Source organism: Accipiter gentilis, chromosome 5, assembly GCF_929443795.1.
Source record: "Accipiter gentilis chromosome 5, bAccGen1.1, whole genome shotgun sequence".
Taxonomy (NCBI): Eukaryota; Metazoa; Chordata; class Aves; order Accipitriformes; family Accipitridae; genus Astur; species Astur gentilis.
This window is the reverse complement of record NC_064884.1, coordinates 40,309,640-40,328,460: the sequence shown is the minus strand read 5'-3', so window position 1 is coordinate 40,328,460 and position 18,821 is coordinate 40,309,640. Positions and strand designations below refer to the sequence as shown.

Genomic DNA, 18,821 nt, shown 5'->3' with positions numbered 1-18,821 from the left:
TCATTTCCACACAAAATTAATTTTCCTCCATCTTTTTCTCAGGGCTCCTTTCATCTCCTCATTCCTCAAACTGTAGATAATAGGATTCAATAAAGGAGTCACTACAGTATAAGAAAGTGAGAGCAACTTATCAACAGATGCAGAGTAGCTGGATTTGGGCCGCAAATACATGGAGCTTGCTGTACCATAGAAAAGAGTCACAACTAAAAGGTGTGAAGAACAAGTGGAAAATGCTTTCTGCTGGCTTTCAGCTGACGACATCTTAAGAATTGTGGAAATGATGCAAATATATGAATAAATGATCAGTAAGAAGGGACCCACAATAGCAAAGACAGCCACCACAATGACTTGAATTTCACTTGGGGAAGTGTTACCACAAAGCAGCTCCAAGAGGGGTTGAATCTCACAAAAGAAGTGGTTGATGGCAAGACCACAGAATGGTAAGCTGAATGTTATGCTGGTATGTACTAAGCCTACAGTAGTCCCGCAAATGTAAGTTCCAGCAACCAGGCTTTTGCAGACTCTACTGTTCATAATGATAGTGTAATGCAAGGGGTAGCATATTGCCACATAACGGTCAAATGACATGGCAGACAAGAGAAAACATTCTGCAACTCCAAAGAAAAGGAAGAAAAACATTTGCATTGCACAACCTGTCTTGGAAATACTTATTGTTCCCACCATTAAATTCTCAAGAATCTTTGGGACAATGACTGACAAATAGCAGATATCCAAACAGGACAGCTGAGTGAGGAAGAAATACATGGGGGTGTGAAGGGTGTTATCACTATTTATTATCAGAGCAATCACTGTGTTAGCCATCAAGGTGAGGATATAAAGAGAAAATAAGACTACAAAGAGCAAAGGACTCAAGTGAGACACTTCAGAAAAACCCAGGAGTCTGAATTCACTCACTTCACTGAGGTTCACAGGAATCATCCCTCTTTAGTACCTAGTAAAACTATTCTTTTCATTTTAGGGCTTAGTAGTTGATAAGGTTGTAAACAGCCAGGCAAATTGTCAGTCAAAATACAACTGACCAATTGAAAAGACAAATGGATGAGTAGAATTTAGAAATCATCCAGATTTTGAAAAGAACTTCTGAACAGATCATAAAAGTTTCTAAAGAAAATCAAGCAGCCTTAGGCATATAATTTTGCCTCTTTTTTTGGTTGATTTTTCTTCTTTCATAGCATTGCCTTATAAGTTTGCACATTTACTACTGTCTTCAAACTCTCAGCTACAGTTTTCACCCTGTAGAACAAGAAAAAAACCTGTTTATAGCAGATATCTTTTTATGGACTAAGCACTTCAAGTTCCAACAGCATCAGTAGATCAGTAGCAGCATTTGAATATTACAAAGATAATTTCTCTGTTATTTAAGTGTTCTGCTCCAACAGATGATTGCTGCTCCCAAGGTCAATTGGTCCAAAGTATCTTGGGACTACATTCATGGCTAGGCTACACAGAATGAGAAGGGTTAAACGGCCATTAAAGACAATTTAGCATGCGCAAGGAGTTACTTGTAGGATCCACAGCTGATGGCAGTCATGTATTATGAAGTTACCTTGTGGGAAGGGTGGTGGAACAAGAGGAAGAGAAACTAAATGATGGAAGCTCCAGAAAAGCATTGTTCTGAGCACCCTTTCCAGTGAAACAGGAGAGATGATTTTCCACAGAACTATATACTGTCCACTGAGGCTCACTAGTGCTAATTGGAGCAATAAGATAGTTGTTACTCACAGGTTGGTTGCTAAGCATGGTGTACGTATATTAGTTGGACTCACAGACACCCCTTCTGGTCTCTCCAGTTTTAGATAACTTGCAGTACACCTCTATATAAACCCAGATGTCCTACTGGAACAGTGAGAGCTGTGTTTGGCTTTGAAGTAATTACTATTACTTCATAATATACCTAAACTGATGAGAGAGTTGTCACATAGGCTTATCATATTTATGCTTTTTCAACTAAATTTGAAGGAGAAGCTCTAGAGGGAGGGGTACAGTCCACATTCATTTGGGGTTACAAATCCTACTGAGACATGGATAGAAGGCTGAGCCAAAAACAGAATGAAAACTAGTGAGGTCCCACTCATACTGCCAAAAAGAACAGTTCTTGAACTAATATAAACACTAAATTGTTCCAGCTTCAGTGTCAGAAAAAGTGATCCCAGAAGCAATCTAATACACATGTTGTAGACCAGCAGAACTCAGGATACAGTTGCTACTGGTGCTTTTCCCATGTTAAAATTTAGAACTAATCTCAAACCCATCACACAGTGAACAATCAATTCCCATGGGCAAGAGTAAAAAAATGTATTTTGTAGTTCAGTAGCTCTCAAAGATCAGTGAAGAAGGAAAAGGCTGATTTAAGTAGCTTATCTTGCAGGACTTTAATATGTGAATATCAAATAGCTATGCTCTTAACATCTCTTAGCAACAAGAAATCTGTACTGTGTTTATATCTGCTATAAGTCTTAGGCTTTTGACAATCCTCGGAAGCATGACTTCAGGGCCAAAATTACATAACTTAGTTGGAATTTATTTCCAGGAATGTGACTGACCTAATACGCAGATGAAAAACTTCATATATCTGTGACATAAAAACCTACCACTGACTGTCCTTAATTGCTCCATGGAAAAAATGTAGAATAAGTCTAAATCATGACTTTCATGAGATTAATAATTTCATTTCATCACATATTTCCAGGGCTACAGACATATCACAGTATAAGTTTCCTAATGCTCTAGCTTTTGAACTCCAGATTCAAGATAACCAAAAGAATAACTGTAGCAAATTCATTCCTCTGAGCTTCCTTGAAATGTACTTATTATTGCTGAGGGAAGTAACCTACTTTTTAACTGTTAAAGATATGTCAGATGAATACCACATCTATCTATGATCTTTTCTAAAGGTTTCTTAATATTCTCAGAACTAAGAAATGATGCTTTTAAGACTTCTTTTGAAGACTAGATTAATTCACCTGCCTTTAGATATCTAAAATGTAGACACCTGTTTTTGAGGTATTTCTCTAGATTCTTTTTAGGCTGGATGGCAAGGTCTTCTACAAGGTGTTAAAGATCATCCTCAGGTAGATGAGACTAATCATGGTTTAAATGCTAAAGCAATTGGCCCAGATACGTACCTTTTTATTATAGATAGCTAAGTTAACACCTGATTATTCTCATTCTATTTTGTGGCACAGTTGATTTGGTCATCATGTTTTCCAATTTATTGTTACTACTGTATTTTGGGAACCAGAGGAGCTGGGGGAGGGTAGCAGAATATCAAAATTATTATTTCTGTTTTCTCATCGAAGTGAGGGGCTCTTTGGAAAGCAAATCAGCAAAAATTGCATAGTTTTGTTTGGGTAGATCCACCCTGCAAATGTAGTTTGTGGACCCTCAATTTTGACTAGTCCTCTAGATGTAGCTGCCCTATGTTTCAGATCAAAATCCTCCTTTATGCCTGGGTTTTAACTATGCAACGGTAGCAGAGCCATAGAATAAAGTCACTACACTCAGGTGGAAGGAACATCTGGATTTTCATTGTGGAAGACAACATCTTCCAAACCACCCTGATGATTCTAGGGTAATGATCAATAAAAAGAGGTGACTGCAATTGTGAGGATGATTGTACTGGGTCTGGCTGGGATGGTGTTAATTTTCTTCATAACATCTGCTGTGGTGCTGTGTTTTGGATTTGTGACTAAAACAGTGTTGATAACACGCTGACATTTTAGCTATTGCTGAACAATGTTTAATTATGATTAATTAAATCCACAGAAAAGCAAAGAAAGCATCTATCTTACTTGGGCTGGGATGATAATCATCTATGGTCTGGCTACCAGTTTAATGCAGAGCTCTCTGTTCGTGACCAGTTTGTACTGCAGCGGGCCAGAGATGGCCAAAGATCATAAGTCAGGGCAGTCAGAAGGAGACATCCTGCAGTACCAAGCAAAACCATGGGCTTGACAACCAATGAAAGAGGTACTTCTGTCTTCCATTAGCAAGCTGACCAACACCTTTGGCAGGGTAACAGATCTCCAGTATAAGGAAGGTTCCTGAAAAAAGAAATACCTATACCAGGTCTTTTTCTTCCTACCCACTGGACAACACAATCTCACTTCTCTACACCGTTATCATACCTGTCTTGAACTCCATCATCTACACACTAAGGAACAAGGATATAAAGGTGTTCTTGAGGAAACTTTGGTGACTTTAACTGCAATATTGGGCTGGAGAGAGCAGCAAATGGAAGGAATGAGGACAGTCCTGCTGTTTTGAGATACTGTAATTTTGTTAGGGTGAAGAAGAAAGGCTATAGATGCCCCACAATGGAGAGATTAGAACCATTGCTAGGCATTGTCACTCTAAGCATTTGACAATGCCTTGGTTAGCTCTTTTTTTTTCTTTTTAATTTGATGTTCCTTCACTTTTCTGGGGGCAGGGTAGGGGGACCTGTGTCATGTTTGAATGTAGGTCCCTGTGCATAGAGTCAAGTCTTCTCTCCTGTATTACAGGACTCGGAGATTCACAGTTGCAGCTCATTTCTCATGACAAAAATGAAAATGACAAACATGGCAATACTCATGTATGACTAGTAGGCTGTCAAGCACAACAGACGCCACAGAATCTATGCAGATGCTCACACATGGAAAGATCTGAGAATGGAAAAGTCCTTCCATCTGTCCTGTCCCCCTGACTCTCTTCACATGTATCCTGCATACTGCCAACTCACCTCCGTGACAGGAGATGGTAAATAATCTTCTTTTGAAGTCTTACCAAAATTCTTTGTTCCCAGTACGGTCATTCCACAGTTGATCTTGAAGACCCTCTTTTGCAACTACCTTTCTCACAGAATGTTTGCCAAAGTCCTCATAGGCCTGACCTTCTCTGTCACCAGAGACACATGTTGAGTCAGGCCTGAACTTAGCATGTATAATGCTTCAGGTCCCACAGCAAATCAGAGGCTGAAACTCTAAGCTGCAGTGGTGGGGAAAATGCATTAAAACAGTGCCTTGGAAGAATCCTAAAGAGGTTTTTCCTCTGTGTGGAAGAGAAGCTGGCAATTGCTGTACAGTGACAGAATAGTATCATTTAACTTATAACTTACAGGATTTGAAGATAAGGGGTTTCTACCTGATTGTGAAACCTCAACTGAAGAGGGACAGAAAAGTTTTCAAGGAAAAACTGTTAGATTTGGAGTAAATAGGAGATTTCTCAAAGTCCTAAATTATGTATTTAACTATTCCATTTGTATATGGTGGTGGTGAGCCCTGAACTTTAAAACACTGAGTGAATAAGGACTTCTTACCACCCTTATTTTAGGTCAGTTTATTTGGAAATCTGGCACAGAGATTCTTCAACTAGGAGACACAGAGATTGAAAGTATGAAGTAATTATGTATTGGCTAATGCAGATAATAAATAATACGAAAGAGACTACTAGTTAAGCAATAGTCTGCTCACCACCCTGCTAGGGCACTTCAGGAGTCTTGTCTGCCCAGCCAAATATCAGTCAGGAGAAGAGTCAACCTCCGCAGCTATCTATCTATTTATAGGATAGAAACCATAGGAATAGATTCTTAGACTAGCTTTGTCTACACTGCTAACTGATTAGATTGATACATCCATGTGGTCATACAAAACATGCTTGGATTATGCATTTTGTCTCTCCACAGCAACACAACTAGCTTCCATGGAGACATCAGAATTGAGGTTGTCTAAATCTAGGGAAGACAACTGTCAGTGCTGATGTGCCATCTGTCTCCACACCACCCAGCAGAGAAGGTCATTTCACACCCTTGGAGAAACATGCACAGTTAACCCTAGAGCTAATTTGACTTCTTATCTCTGGTCTGCTTAGTGCATAAGGTGTGGTTGGGAGTGGCAAGACCTCCTTCCCTTCCATGTGCATAGTTACTCCATTATTCAACCACAGACCAGCTGAGGAATGTCTCTCTGAAGGGCCAAACAGATGGCTGGAGAGATATCAGACCCTTTTTCCTCAGATTGGTTCTGTAAATGGGTCATCTTTCCCAGTTTACAATTAAGATCCAATTATCAATGGAACTGGTCTGTCACCTTATCTGTGTGCTCCGCTTTTTGCGATAAGGTCACCACTCTTGCCATACTTGCTATCACACTTAGGTCCTGGCTAGTTTTCTCTTTTGAAAGTCCCATTGCTTTCCTTTGCATAAGTGTCTGTCTTGTACAATGTCTTGTAATAGTAAGATGCCATAATTGTACAGCAATTCCTTTCAAATAGTCTAAAAGCACTTTACCAATACTGGTGAGTACCACTTGCAGCATTTGTAGAAGCTGAGACATAAAGCAACAAGCCAATAAGCTCCTCCTTCCATTTCCTGGTAAAGAATGTTAATTTTGATTGATTTTTGGAACACCTTCTCTTTATTTAAGAATCTGGTTACCTTGCTTATTTTAGTAGTGTTGAAGAAGGGTGGAATGCACCTCACTCAAGAAACAGCAATAAGTTTTACTGAGGTAAAATAATAATTTGACAGGGTTCAATAAGTTTGATGGAATTTAACAAAGTTTTAATAGTGCTTTCACACTGCAAGTTTCACCTTATTAACTACTGCATGGAAGAAACGTACAAAGGAAAACTGAGTTAAAATTATTCACACAGAGTCTGAAGGTGCAAAGGTTAAAGAGGACCCTCCCACTGAGTCACAAGGCTCAGAGTGAATCCTCTTGCTTTCTAAACTTCTTTTTGGAGCCTAGGTGTGGCTGGATCCAACCTTAGCCTCAGACTTGGTCAACAGTCTATGTCTAATAGAATTATCCATACAACATTTATGATAGCTGACTAGCTACATGGATTAGTAATTAGTTTTGTAGTATTAATTCAGCACGCTATCAGTCACTTACCAAGGATCTGTCATGGGTAAGGGATGTCTCCACCTAGGGTAAGGATCTCTTAGTCTCAGGTAAGAAATCCCTAACCTGGAGAGGTGTCCCTGCTGAAGGGGAGAGTTACCTGGCACGCAGTCTAGATGCAGTACAGGGAGAGCTCAAATTGGACCCATCCTGATAGTAACATTTATAGAGTGAAGTAGCTAGCTGCTAGTCAATAGTATAGACAAGCTAGATGTCTTCAGTTTAGCTATGACATCTTGTTCTGTACTTTGCTTATCGCGCACTTTTGGGTTTCAAAACCACGTTTTGAAATATTTTTCAAGACACCTTCACTCCCTTGTACATGAGCCAGGGGCTTTCCAGCTCACAAGTTCACCCTAAGGACGTGAGGCCTGTTGCTTCTTGGTCAGCCTGAACTAAAGTATGGCTGAGTGTCAAGTGTATCCATCACAGGTACCAATGCTTTTTTGAGCTTCTTTGTCTTTAGGGAGAGAAAAAAAAATGGAATAAACTAAACAGAAGAATTTTTTTAATTCTCAGTCAAGTGACACTTTTCCACCTAAACATTTTAGTTCAAATAGGAACAAGGGAGAAACATTAATACTATTTCTCCTGAAAGTAACTCCATCTAAGTAAGCAATTTGCTCACCCAGTTAAACTTTCCTCAACCCATAGTCATCTGTCAGACTATAGTTACAAAGCCTCTGCAACAGGATGAATGATTAGTAGTCGCTTCCTTGGTCTCACAAGGCAGAAAACACATCACTCCAGAGGGTTCAAAGGAATAGTCATCTAATAAAAGACGAGAGGCTGAACAGAAACCGAGAAAGCTATGTCACCTCATTTCACAGCAATTCTTTCTCGTAGGATTTGCTTGTTCCTATTTGGATAGCTGGGCTTTGGATAACAACAGTTCAGGTAGTTATTACAATTGTTTTTATACTCAGTATGAAGAAAAAAAATGTACAAATATATGGTTCCCTGACAGGGCAGAAAATCACTCTCTACACATGCTTTTTTTCTATTCTTCTTCTATTCTTCTTCTATGCTATTCTTAATGTAAGGACATTAGCCATCTAGCTCAGCTGCTGTTATTGACATGGTAGCTACTTAACATTAGGAGAACAAAAACCATCTCATAGATCAGAGACCAGTCATAAACAGTCATAAATGAATTCTCAATTTTGAGTTCATCTCAAAAGTTGTAGCAAATAAAATAATTTAGTTTCAATTTTAGTGACTTTAAATCAACGTCTTACTTTAATTTCAGCTGAAGTATCAGTGGATACTTTCAACATAAGTTAATAAAAATTTCCTTTTTTTCAGCATCCCTGAAGTTATTCCTTGGGCATCACGTGAAAGTTTGGGGGATGCAGCATCCTTCAAGGTCAGAGTGTGTGAAAGGCACCCTCAGTTAAAGTACAGTTCTCTTGGGACAGAAGAAACAACATAGCAACCTGTTATCCTATCTTTTGCAAAATGCTCATTATTTCCTGTTCCATAATATTCTTAGTTTCTTTCACATTCTATAGAGATAGTAAAAATATATTTAGGTTCTAGAATTAAGTCTGAGTTAGGAATATGAAAGGAGATGAGCAATAAGGAGAGAGGTGTGTGTTGACCTCCTCCCCAGAAAACCAACAACAACATGGAGAAGCTTTTTTTCCTGATGGTAAACTGCACGTTTTTGTGTACAATTCTTGGCTTAAAGATGAACTGGGAGGAAGGATAGAAAAGAATAGTGACATAGGTTGGAGAAGGAGAAAGCTGGAGAGAGCTTTAAATATTATAGTGTTATAACTTTGGAAACATTTACTAATTTTTTTGTCTAAACAAAATAATTAAGACAAGAACACAGGAGGTATTGCAGGGTTCAAACTTGGATATCTATCATGAATTAATTTCCTTATTTATCTATTAATATATCTGTTGCTATATTTAACCAGCCTATCTGCAATTCAATTATAACCTATTCTAGATATGCATGTTGGAGGTAGATGAATTCAACTGTTATTTTATTCTTATTTATAGGTAATTTTGGAGTATGTGTATATATATATGCGTGCACATTTGTTATCTCATTATGCTATGTTTTCTACTAATAAACTCCCTTAACACTTTCCAATATGTATTTGTAGAGAAAAGGATGAATAGCAAATACTTAATGACAACTTACTTAAGAAAAAGAAGAAACTATTCTTTCCTTGGTGAGTATACAAATTCTAAACAAAATAACTAACTCAGTGAATGTACATTTTGCAAGAACTATAAGTTAATGTGGATTTCTGGGGGGCAGGACGAGACAGTGCAGAATCATGCTTGTACATAAATAGAAAAAAGCAAATGAGCAGGCTCTGGCATTGTATATGTAGCCAAGTCCCTTTCCATTTAACTCTGCAGTACTTTAAAAATTCACACCAGCATATTTCCATAGCTAAGACTAGGGTATTTCCATAGCTCTTTTTTTGGTTTAAAAGAGTTAAACCAAATATATTATCTTTTTGCCAGACTACTTTTCTTTGTGGATGGCATCCTTCATATCTTCTTTAAATTTAATGGAATAACTTCATCTAGTTTAAAAAAAAAAAAAAAACAAACAACAAAACAACCCCCCCCCCAAAAAAAAACAGAAAAAAGCCCTTAAGAACACAATTTAATGGAAAAACAAAACAAAACAACTTTACCCAGAAATTAAAAGATGGATGGATTCAACTTCAGCTAAGTTTAAATGTAACTATATTGTAAATTGAGATAGAAAAACACTTCCAGAAGCTTATTCCTTTCCAGTATCTTAAATGGTAACTGACATGAATCATCTTCTGGAGGTGACCATTTTTCCTTAAATCTAGATTTTTATGACTAACTTTTTAAAAAATCAAAATAGCAAAAACTGCTTATAACTAAGAACATGTAGGTAACAAGACTTCCTGAAAACCAATGACTTTCCCATTTGCAGACTACTGTCCTGGAAGCAGAAGAACCCAATAACTAGATACTGAATAAAATTTTTAAAAATCCGTGCTCTGTTGTAGGATATCATATCTCAGCCTGTGGTAGCCTTCACTTTTTGTAGTCCCCTGATTCCTTTCAGATCAAGTCCACACTTACTCCTACTTGCCTTGCATGCCCATACATGTGACATGCTGGATCTGATTCTGCCTCAACTATGGAGTTAGTTAGCTAGCTTTTCAGAGTGGGAAACTCATGCCAAATGTGGAAGTGGTAAAAATGGGGAACTGACTCAAACTGCAGTTCTGCATTCTGAGACACTATACTTTATAAGTGCATGGAGACACATTGAGATGATACTCTACGTCTTTTCATAACTGAGATAACTTAGTTCTGCATTCAGAACTATGAACACTTATGTTTTTAAGATGCATCACATCTCTGTTAGACACCACCCAGGCTAAGTGACAATAATCACGCAGGTTGGGAGAATATTACGCCTGGGATTCTTACTGCTTTTTCCCTACATAAGTTTCTTCATTTTACTGAAAAATTTAATAAGGAACCTAGTTCAGAAGAGCATGTTTGTACAAAAAACATCCCATGAGTGTTCTCTGCTTTAAAATATAACTAGCTGATATTTGAGCAGAATCATCATAAAAGGAACACAAAGTAAAAAAACCACAACCTAACACCCCCACCCCAACCCCAAACATTTCAGCCCCAAACTGCCACTTGCTATAGTTCGACATGCAGGATCCAAACACTTTAATATAGATCTCACAGACCTCTGTGTCCACAGGGGTTATACTGAAGCCATATGCTGTGGGAATTTGGGGCCTTCAGCAGAATAAGAAAAATGCTAAATAATAGCATTCCTGAGAACTGGAGCAAGCTTTAACTCATAGGTTGTTCAGGACTGAGGTTATAAATGAGGAAGCAAAGTCTAGGACCAGGTGCACAGACTTACTGGAATTCCTAGGGTCTCATCACAATTAGTGAGAGGTAGCCTAATTTGTAATTCTGCATTGTCAGGAGGAAGACAAACCACAAATCAGAGGAGGACACCGTCAGTCTCAGGCTCAGCTTTCAAGACTTCACTCCTGTGTGGAATCTGAAAGATCCCAGTAAGAGGATAAAATTAATAGGAACAGGAAGGGCCAGTTGGGCTCAATGGGGAAAAGGCCTATTTCAAACACTTTCTGCATACCTCTTCCAAAACCCCTGCTTCCTAACATGCACTGAAATCTCCTTTCTTAACCCCACATTGACCTGCTACCTGGGAGTCAATTCATGGGATTTTGTGTGTTCTGATTCCAGTGCTAGCATTTCTCTCCCCTTTAGGTCACATAGAGTAAATGGAAAACCAAACAAGTGGAACTGAGTTTGTTCTCTTGGGACTTACAAGAGATCCGTTCCTTCAAAGCCTCCTATTCACTGTGGTTTTAATTATTTACCTAATTATTTTATTAGGAAATATGCTAATCATGATGGTCATAAGGATTGATTGCCACCTTCACTCTCCTATGTACTTCTTCCTCTTTCATTTAGCCCTTGTTGACATCTGTTATGCCACCACTGTTGTTCCAAAGATGCTGGTGAATTTCCTTGTGAAAGGAAGCATAACCGTTGCTGTCAATGCTTGTATGACTCAAATGTTCTTCATCTTCCTCTCAGCTGGGTGTGAAGTTTTTATGCTTTCAGTAATGGCATATGACCGATATGTGGCCATCTGTAATCCACTGAAGTATCAAGAGGCTATGAGCAAACATTTCTGTTATCAGCTGGTAGGAAGTTCATGGGCAATGGGTCTCCTATACTCAGCTCTAAACACAATTCCTGTGTTAAATATTCAATTCTGTGGGCATGCAGAAATCAAACATTTCAGCTGTGAGCTGCCCCCTCTCCTGTCTGCTGCTTGCAGTGGGGCCTATCTCAGTAAACTCATTCTTCTTTGTTCTGCTGTGATCTTTGGGTCCAGCTCCTTTTTGCTCACACTCATCTCCTACATCTATATCATCACCACTGTCTTGAAGATACAGTCTGCAGAAGGGAGGCACAAAGCTTTCTCCACTTGCAGCTCCCACTTCATTGTAGTGGGGTTACTCTACATAACTGCTCTGTTCCAGTACACAAAACCCAAATCAGTCTCTTCAATCATTCTAGACCAAGTGCTGTCCACCCAATACAGCATCTTAACCCCCATGCTGAATCCCATCATCTATAGCCTGAAAAATAAAGATGTGAAAGCAGCCTTAGGCAGAATTCTAAAGAAACTGCAATTTGTGTAACCTCTGAGCTGTGTGTTTCAAATACATGTTCTTTACAACACGGACTTATGAACAAATGGGATTTGCGGGTTGCGTTTTCTAGGTTATGTGATAAAAACCATATCCACATATCCACAAAGGAGCACAATGGCAGGAGGGGGATGCCAAATAATACTCTGCCCCAGCAGCTCCCAGGCCTATCAGAGGGAGAGCTATCAGCCCATCACTGGTGCATCTCCACAAGGATAGAGGAGCACAGAGGTGAAGTGGAAGGCAGGGGAACCCAAATTACAGGCTCAGAAGAGGGAACACCCTATCCAGGCTCCTTCTAGGGCTGTCAAAGGAGACTTAACAGACCCCTTCCAGGTGTGAAACCCATCAAAATGAGTGAAGGGGAGTCAAGGCTGTAGCACCTTTTGGACCAATGGGAGTTACTGCCTAAGGGTATGGGACACATTATGGGATGCAGGGGACCAGCATTTGGGGAATGCACAGGACTTTTTCTGGGTTCTGTAGGGGAGGAACCAAAGACAGAGAAAATGGTGGACCTAGGTGATTTGGGGAGGAACATATATGTGAAAATAGAGTCATAAGAGGATAAAAAGGGACAGTTGCATGTAAACAAGGACTGGTCACCATGCTGATGTGGTCATGCCCTGCAGCTGATCAGTGCAGTCTGTTCTATCTTCTTACTAAATTCCATTTCTAACTCTTTTCCTGGTTGGGGGAGTCTATTCTCTGTGTAAGTGTGTGTATTTTGGTCTGAGTGCCAACAAACGGAGTTAGACCACAGGTCAGAGGGCCCATATGTCTGGGTGCCAGCAACTGGCCAGACAGAAATTAGTGAAATCAAGTGCCAGCCACCGGAGTGGGACACAGGCCAGAGGCCTTTGTGCCCACGGTGCCAGCAACCACAGCGAGTGGTGGTCTGGATGCCAGCAACTGGAGTGGGACCAGGGGTCAGACCCATGTGTTTATGGTGCTGGCACCTGGAGTGAATGGGGGTGTGCAAGTGAGCACCATATCTGAGGCCAAATTCTATACAACATGTAGGAAAAGTTAGACTGCAATGTATTTGTCCCTTTTTAAATTCATTTCTGGAGGGCAGCCCTACAGTCAGTAGTGGGAAACAAGTATCTTAAGAAAAAGCAATAATAGCTCAGATTAATCATGCCCCAAAGTACCTTTTCTTCTTGTGTGACTAAAAAGAGAACCCAACGTTAACAACTGGTATAATTGGGTTTGCTTCATACAGCTACGATTAGGTGAGACAAATCTTGTCAAGAGTGTATAAAAGTTGTAGGCAATTGGCATACAAATTTAAACAGCATTAAAACTGATTGAGTTTTGCCCTATACATACACCTAGAAAACATAGCAGAGTATTCACAATAGCCGGTAGATTTTTATGTTGATGATTGATTTCTCTTTCAATAAATGTAGTTCAATGTGGTTGGCTTGTTCTCTTGAGTCCTATATACAGACAATAAACAATTCAGTTTGAGTCATCCCTTAATAATTACTTTCTTAGAGAGAAATTGCAAGAACCATATGTTGGACAAAATGTCTGACCCTCACAGGACATGGGAATTATGGCTTAAGTAATTCTTTCATCTCATTCCTTGAGGCAGTTCACCCTGCTCCTTCCCCCATGATACTGGGGTTGTGAAGAAAAAAGAAAAAAAACAGTTAAAAAATGGAACTCACACCATTTTTTGTCTGATGAGGTCAAATAGTGTGACTCTTTTCCTCTGTCCGCACCAGCTATTAATTTTAAAATGGCAAGATGGAGAAGCACCTTGAAGGAAAGCAGGAGACAGTTAAAAAGAAGACAGGAACAAGTAAAAAAATGGGGAGAACTGAGAAGACATGAATCATTGAACAGTCTAAATAGCATGAATTTTCATCTTCCACCCTTCGAAAATGATAGAGCTTCCATGGAGGCAAATAACTAAACCAGTGAAATGTGACAAATTGAATCATTATTGTCTCATGACAGCATGCCAGACACACTGTGCTCAGTGTTACGTGGAGAGATGCAAGATAAACACACAAGGCAGGTGATCTCCTTGCCCAGGTGATGGCCTGGGGCAGTGGAGACAATCTTGCCACATTAGTCTGTGGCAGACACATACACCAGCAATGCTTGGTTGGGAATCCAGGTGAGACTGTTGCCCCTAGTTTTCTCCATTAAAAAGGCAAACGTCTTTAAACATCTTTAACATACCCTTTAAAGCTGCCATCCAAAGTAATGGAGGTTTACGAGTACCTCCAAGGATAATGTATTTTATCCTGAGATAGGTGTCTTAGGTGTATCCTGTGGATATAGCATCAATAATTTTGCATTCCACTATAATGGAAGTGAAGAAACCATTCTCCATCTTCTATAAACCATGGCAATTGACCTCTTGTCTCCAAAAGAATGGCTCACATTCAAGACCTGAGTCTACTTTCTTAATGAAACTAATTAATGAGAGCATCCATGAAACAGCAGAGTCTAGCTGGTATTTCTCACCCTTGAGATTAAACACCCTTCCTGTGGTTTACATGCTGAGTACCATGTAGTTCTTGTGCAGCTGTCAGTCTGAATGAGTCTGACACCACAAACTCATCTTAGTTATTATACACGAAGTTGTACTGTTTTGTTGTCATGGATATTCTTAAGCAACAGTCTAAGACCAAACTTCTAATGGTAGGTCCCTGAATAATGGCATCTTATAGTACAGAGGTGCATTTAGAGCAAAGGATCCCTAGAATGAAGCTCTCCCTAGCTTGACAATGATCAAGGCAGTTGTGTGTGTATGGCCAATTTCTAACCAGCAGGAGGGGAAAATGTTTCATCTGTTTTCCTTTTTTGGTATTTTGTCCCTCCTCCCTTCTTCTCACCATGTCTCAAAAAGCATGGCAAAAACATTAGACAGAGTGCAATGGCAAAGATACCACCTAGGAATTTCTCAACTTTTTGTGGGTTCCTCAGAATTTCAGTGACTGATTTGCAGTTGTCTGGGATGGATCGGCTGGGTTAGAGTGTCACCTGAATTCATAGAATCACAGAAGTATAGAATGGTTTGGGTTGGAAGGGACATTTAAAGAACATCTAGTCCAACCTCCCTGCCTTGGGCAAGGACATCTTTCACTAGAGCAGGTTGCTCAAAGCCCCGTCTAACTCGATCTTGAACACTTCCAATTATGGGGCATCCACAGCTTCTCTGGGCAACATCTTCCAGTGTCTCACCACCCTCATTGTAAAAAAATGTCTTCCTTATAGCCAATCTAGATTTACCCTCTTTCAGTTTAAACCTGTTACCCCTTGTCCTGTCACTACAGCCCTTGGTAAAAAGTCTCTCTCCATGTTTCTTATAAGCCCCCTTAAAGTATTGAAAGGCTGCAGTATGGTCTCCTCAGAGCCTACTCTTCTCTAGGCTGAACAACCCCAACTCTCTCAAGCCTGTCCTCACAGGAGACATGTTCCAGCCCTTGTATCATTTCCATGACCTACTCTGGACTGCTCTTTCAGGTCGATGTCTTTCTCGTACTGGGGACCCCAGAACAGGTTGCAGTACTCCAAGGGGCGGTGGTCTCATGAGAGCAGACTAGAGGAGGAGAATCACCTTCCTTGAACTGCGGGCCACATTTCTTTTGATGCAGCCCAGTGTACAATTGGCTTTCTGGGCTGTAAGCAGACACTGCAGGCTCATGTCCTATTTTTCATCCACAGGGCTGATCTCAATCCATTCATCCCCCCAGTCTGTACTGTCACATGCTGCTGGAAGCAATCACACCAAGAAGGCCCCTTTCTGCTTGCAATAAATGCCTTTTTATGAGAATCACACTGTGGTATTTTGAATCCATGGGTTAGCAATTAAAATACTAATACTTGGTGCTAGTTGGGTCATTTGCTGATGCAAGTAACAAGAGGGGAAGCTTCTCCCCTTCCAATTCTCATGAACCAACTCCTTTCTGCAGTACTTCAGTTATTACTGACACCATCTTTCCAACCATCCCTTCTACCCTTCAGCTTTGCTTCAAATGTTTATTTGAATCTCAGATCCCATGAAATACACATTGCTTACTGCAGAAAATGAAGTACCCACTAAGGAAAGCATTTAGAGGTGCAATTTCATGCATCAAAGGGACAAAAAAAGAGTTGCTCAGGGATCATTCAGGTGGGCACATTTACACACCCACGCAAGGAAGGAAGCACATTGTCCACAGGAACAACTGGAATACCTACTCCTGCAGGAGGGAAGAGAAGAAATATGAGGATGAAAGACCAAATCAGCACAGTACCAGTCAAAGCTGTCACAGGATGATGAGCTGGAGTAGCTCAGGATCTCCACCAGAAAAAAGGAGCTAGGAGGTATGAGACCCTGACTCCTGCTTTGCCAGCAGAAACCCAGCAAATCAGCTGAGTGCAGGAAGAAGAAACCTGCCTAGTGCCGTTCAAAAGCAACTGAAGCACTTTCCATTTTATTTCTTCACTTATGTTCCTTTTAAAAGGCTACACCTGTGTTACACCTCAACATGGCTTAAGTAAGATTCAACGTTATAAGGTGCTCCCAGCCCAAGTTTGGGCCTGTAACTTAATATTTATTAATATATTTAATCTTTTAGGGTCTCACTTCTAAATGCTGGGTGCTGTCAGGCAACAACTGGACCATAGTTTATAGAAGGTGTTGCTGGAAACAACATTAGGTTCCTCTACATCTTGGCAAGAATTCTTGTAAAAGCTTAATACTTAGACTAAAAAATGGCTTCTGTGTTTTGCATTGTCTGAGTAAAAATATCTGGTAAGCAGTGAGGACCAACCAAAAACCTTTCTAAAGTTTTGAAATAATTACCCATTTTATTTCTTGTTTCAAAGTTCTACAGACCAGATGTCTAAGGGATAACAGTCTATAGCACAGTTACGATATTTACTTATGCAGCCAACTTGCAATAGCAAGAACAAACTAAGAAATAAGAATGCTTACGAGAAATTTTAGCTTAGGACAGAAATCAAAATTTATATAAATGTCCTGTGTAAGAGACATCTTTATTCCAAGAATGTTTGATTGCAAAGGTAAGCTGAATAAAAAATTTGCAAATGGCTAACTGTGAGTTTAATTTGAAACATAAATGCTTCCAGAAGAAACACACAGCCATTTGTAAATAAAGTCAGCCAGCCAACAAGCAAATCCACACACAATGTAACATAGTCTAGATGACCATGCTCCAGCATCACCCTTCAGCAACAACCCTAAAAACCATCAATTTTTAGCTCCTCATTAGTGATTTCTAACAAAGAAATCTTCACATGCCTCTGGGATCTCATTACTGCAGATAGTCTTGTGATTTTGCTGTGTGATTTTCTTTAAATATTTCTGCCACCACTTCCCCATCTTGTAAGAGAGTTATTCTTGCAGATGCTCTTGGAAGTTATTTTTTGCAGAATAAAAAATAACAGTAGACTCAGGTTGTCCATTTCAGCCTCTTCAGCTTTCAGAATGAGTAGACATGCATATTGCTCTCATGACATCTAAGTAACAACTTGCAGCTGAGACATATTGATGAAACCCCCTAACATGGTCAGAGGAAGTCATCAGAGGAGCAAGCGAACTCTTGGAGACTGGCAAATATAAACTTTGTAAGTTTTTTTATTTTGCTCCTTTGCATTGTTCAAGCATGACTGTGAAATCCTGCCTTTGAAAATAGGAATTTATGTTTAGTGACTTTTGTGAGGTCCATTTTATGAATTGGAAAAAAGTCAAATACAGTTTTTTCAAACTTTATTTTAATTGGTGTCTTAGTTGTTTTTTCCCCAGTTATATGCTGTTTCCAGAAAGATCTGTCAAAAGGATGTTGTCAGTGTTACAGAGAGAAGGACTCAATAACTGGTGACAGCACTTCCCGCATGCTTAGTCTCATGTTGTCCCCTCAACTGTACATCCAGGCAGCAATGGTCCCAACACACTCACTTTGGTCACCCCCAAAGTGCTTTCTGTCTGCATATGGAGGAGTGTAGAGACAGAGACGGAGACACAGAGAGTGGTTTTTCTGCTGCCCAAGTTGGCGATTATCCAGGGGTGAGACAGAGACCTCAAGGTGAAAGAACTGAGTGACCTGTGATTGTTGCACAGGTTTCAGACCCCAAAGGACTTGCCAGTATCACAGACAAGGTTATGCCTCTTCTTTCTTCATGTACAAATTGTACATTAGTGATACCTTTGTACTGGGTAATGGGTACTAACGCTGCAAAGGTGAATTCATGGGTGTTTGTGAGTAAAGGAGAGTCACCAGCAGTGCATTCATTACTCCAGTGTCACTACAGATGTATTCATGAGGGGTTCCACTCTTAGCCCAGGACTTGGGTGAGGTATACAACCACCTACTAACACATCAGTAACGCACATTAGCTCCAGATTTGCTCATCCACATACCGCCAGAAAGGTGATCCAAGGAAACACTGGACAGCTCTTTCGGTGACTGAGCTTGTTCAGGTCTAACCCAGTCAGAGAAATAATCAGAAGTAATTCTGTTCATTCCCTTAGAGGGCTTAAAAGGAAAATACATTCACTGATGATGAGGGACCTTCCTCAGGCTGTGAGTAAAGTGTTGAGACTTGAATTAGAGCTGCACTGTTCCTTTTGGTCAACTGTTTATTTCCAAATAAACATTGTAGAGTAAAAGTGGATCTTAAGGGGACCTTGCAATTAGTCATCTTTTTCAGAAGAGACAAAGGT

General features: G+C 39.9%; 2 protein-coding genes across 2 annotated transcripts; one reads left to right on the top strand and one right to left on the bottom strand.

The window, feature by feature from the left end:
* On the bottom strand, window positions 1-939 carry LOC126038463 (olfactory receptor 10C1-like). The gene has a single exon (XM_049800212.1). It carries the CDS (start codon window positions 937-939, stop codon window positions 1-3), a length of 939 nt encoding a protein of 312 aa, XP_049656169.1.
* Window positions 940-11,188: 10,249 nt separating this feature from the next.
* LOC126039040 (olfactory receptor 5V1-like) lies at window positions 11,189-12,121 on the top strand. The gene has a single exon (XM_049801626.1). It carries the CDS (start codon window positions 11,189-11,191, stop codon window positions 12,119-12,121), a length of 933 nt encoding a protein of 310 aa, XP_049657583.1.
* Window positions 12,122-18,821: the final 6,700 nt, after the last annotated feature.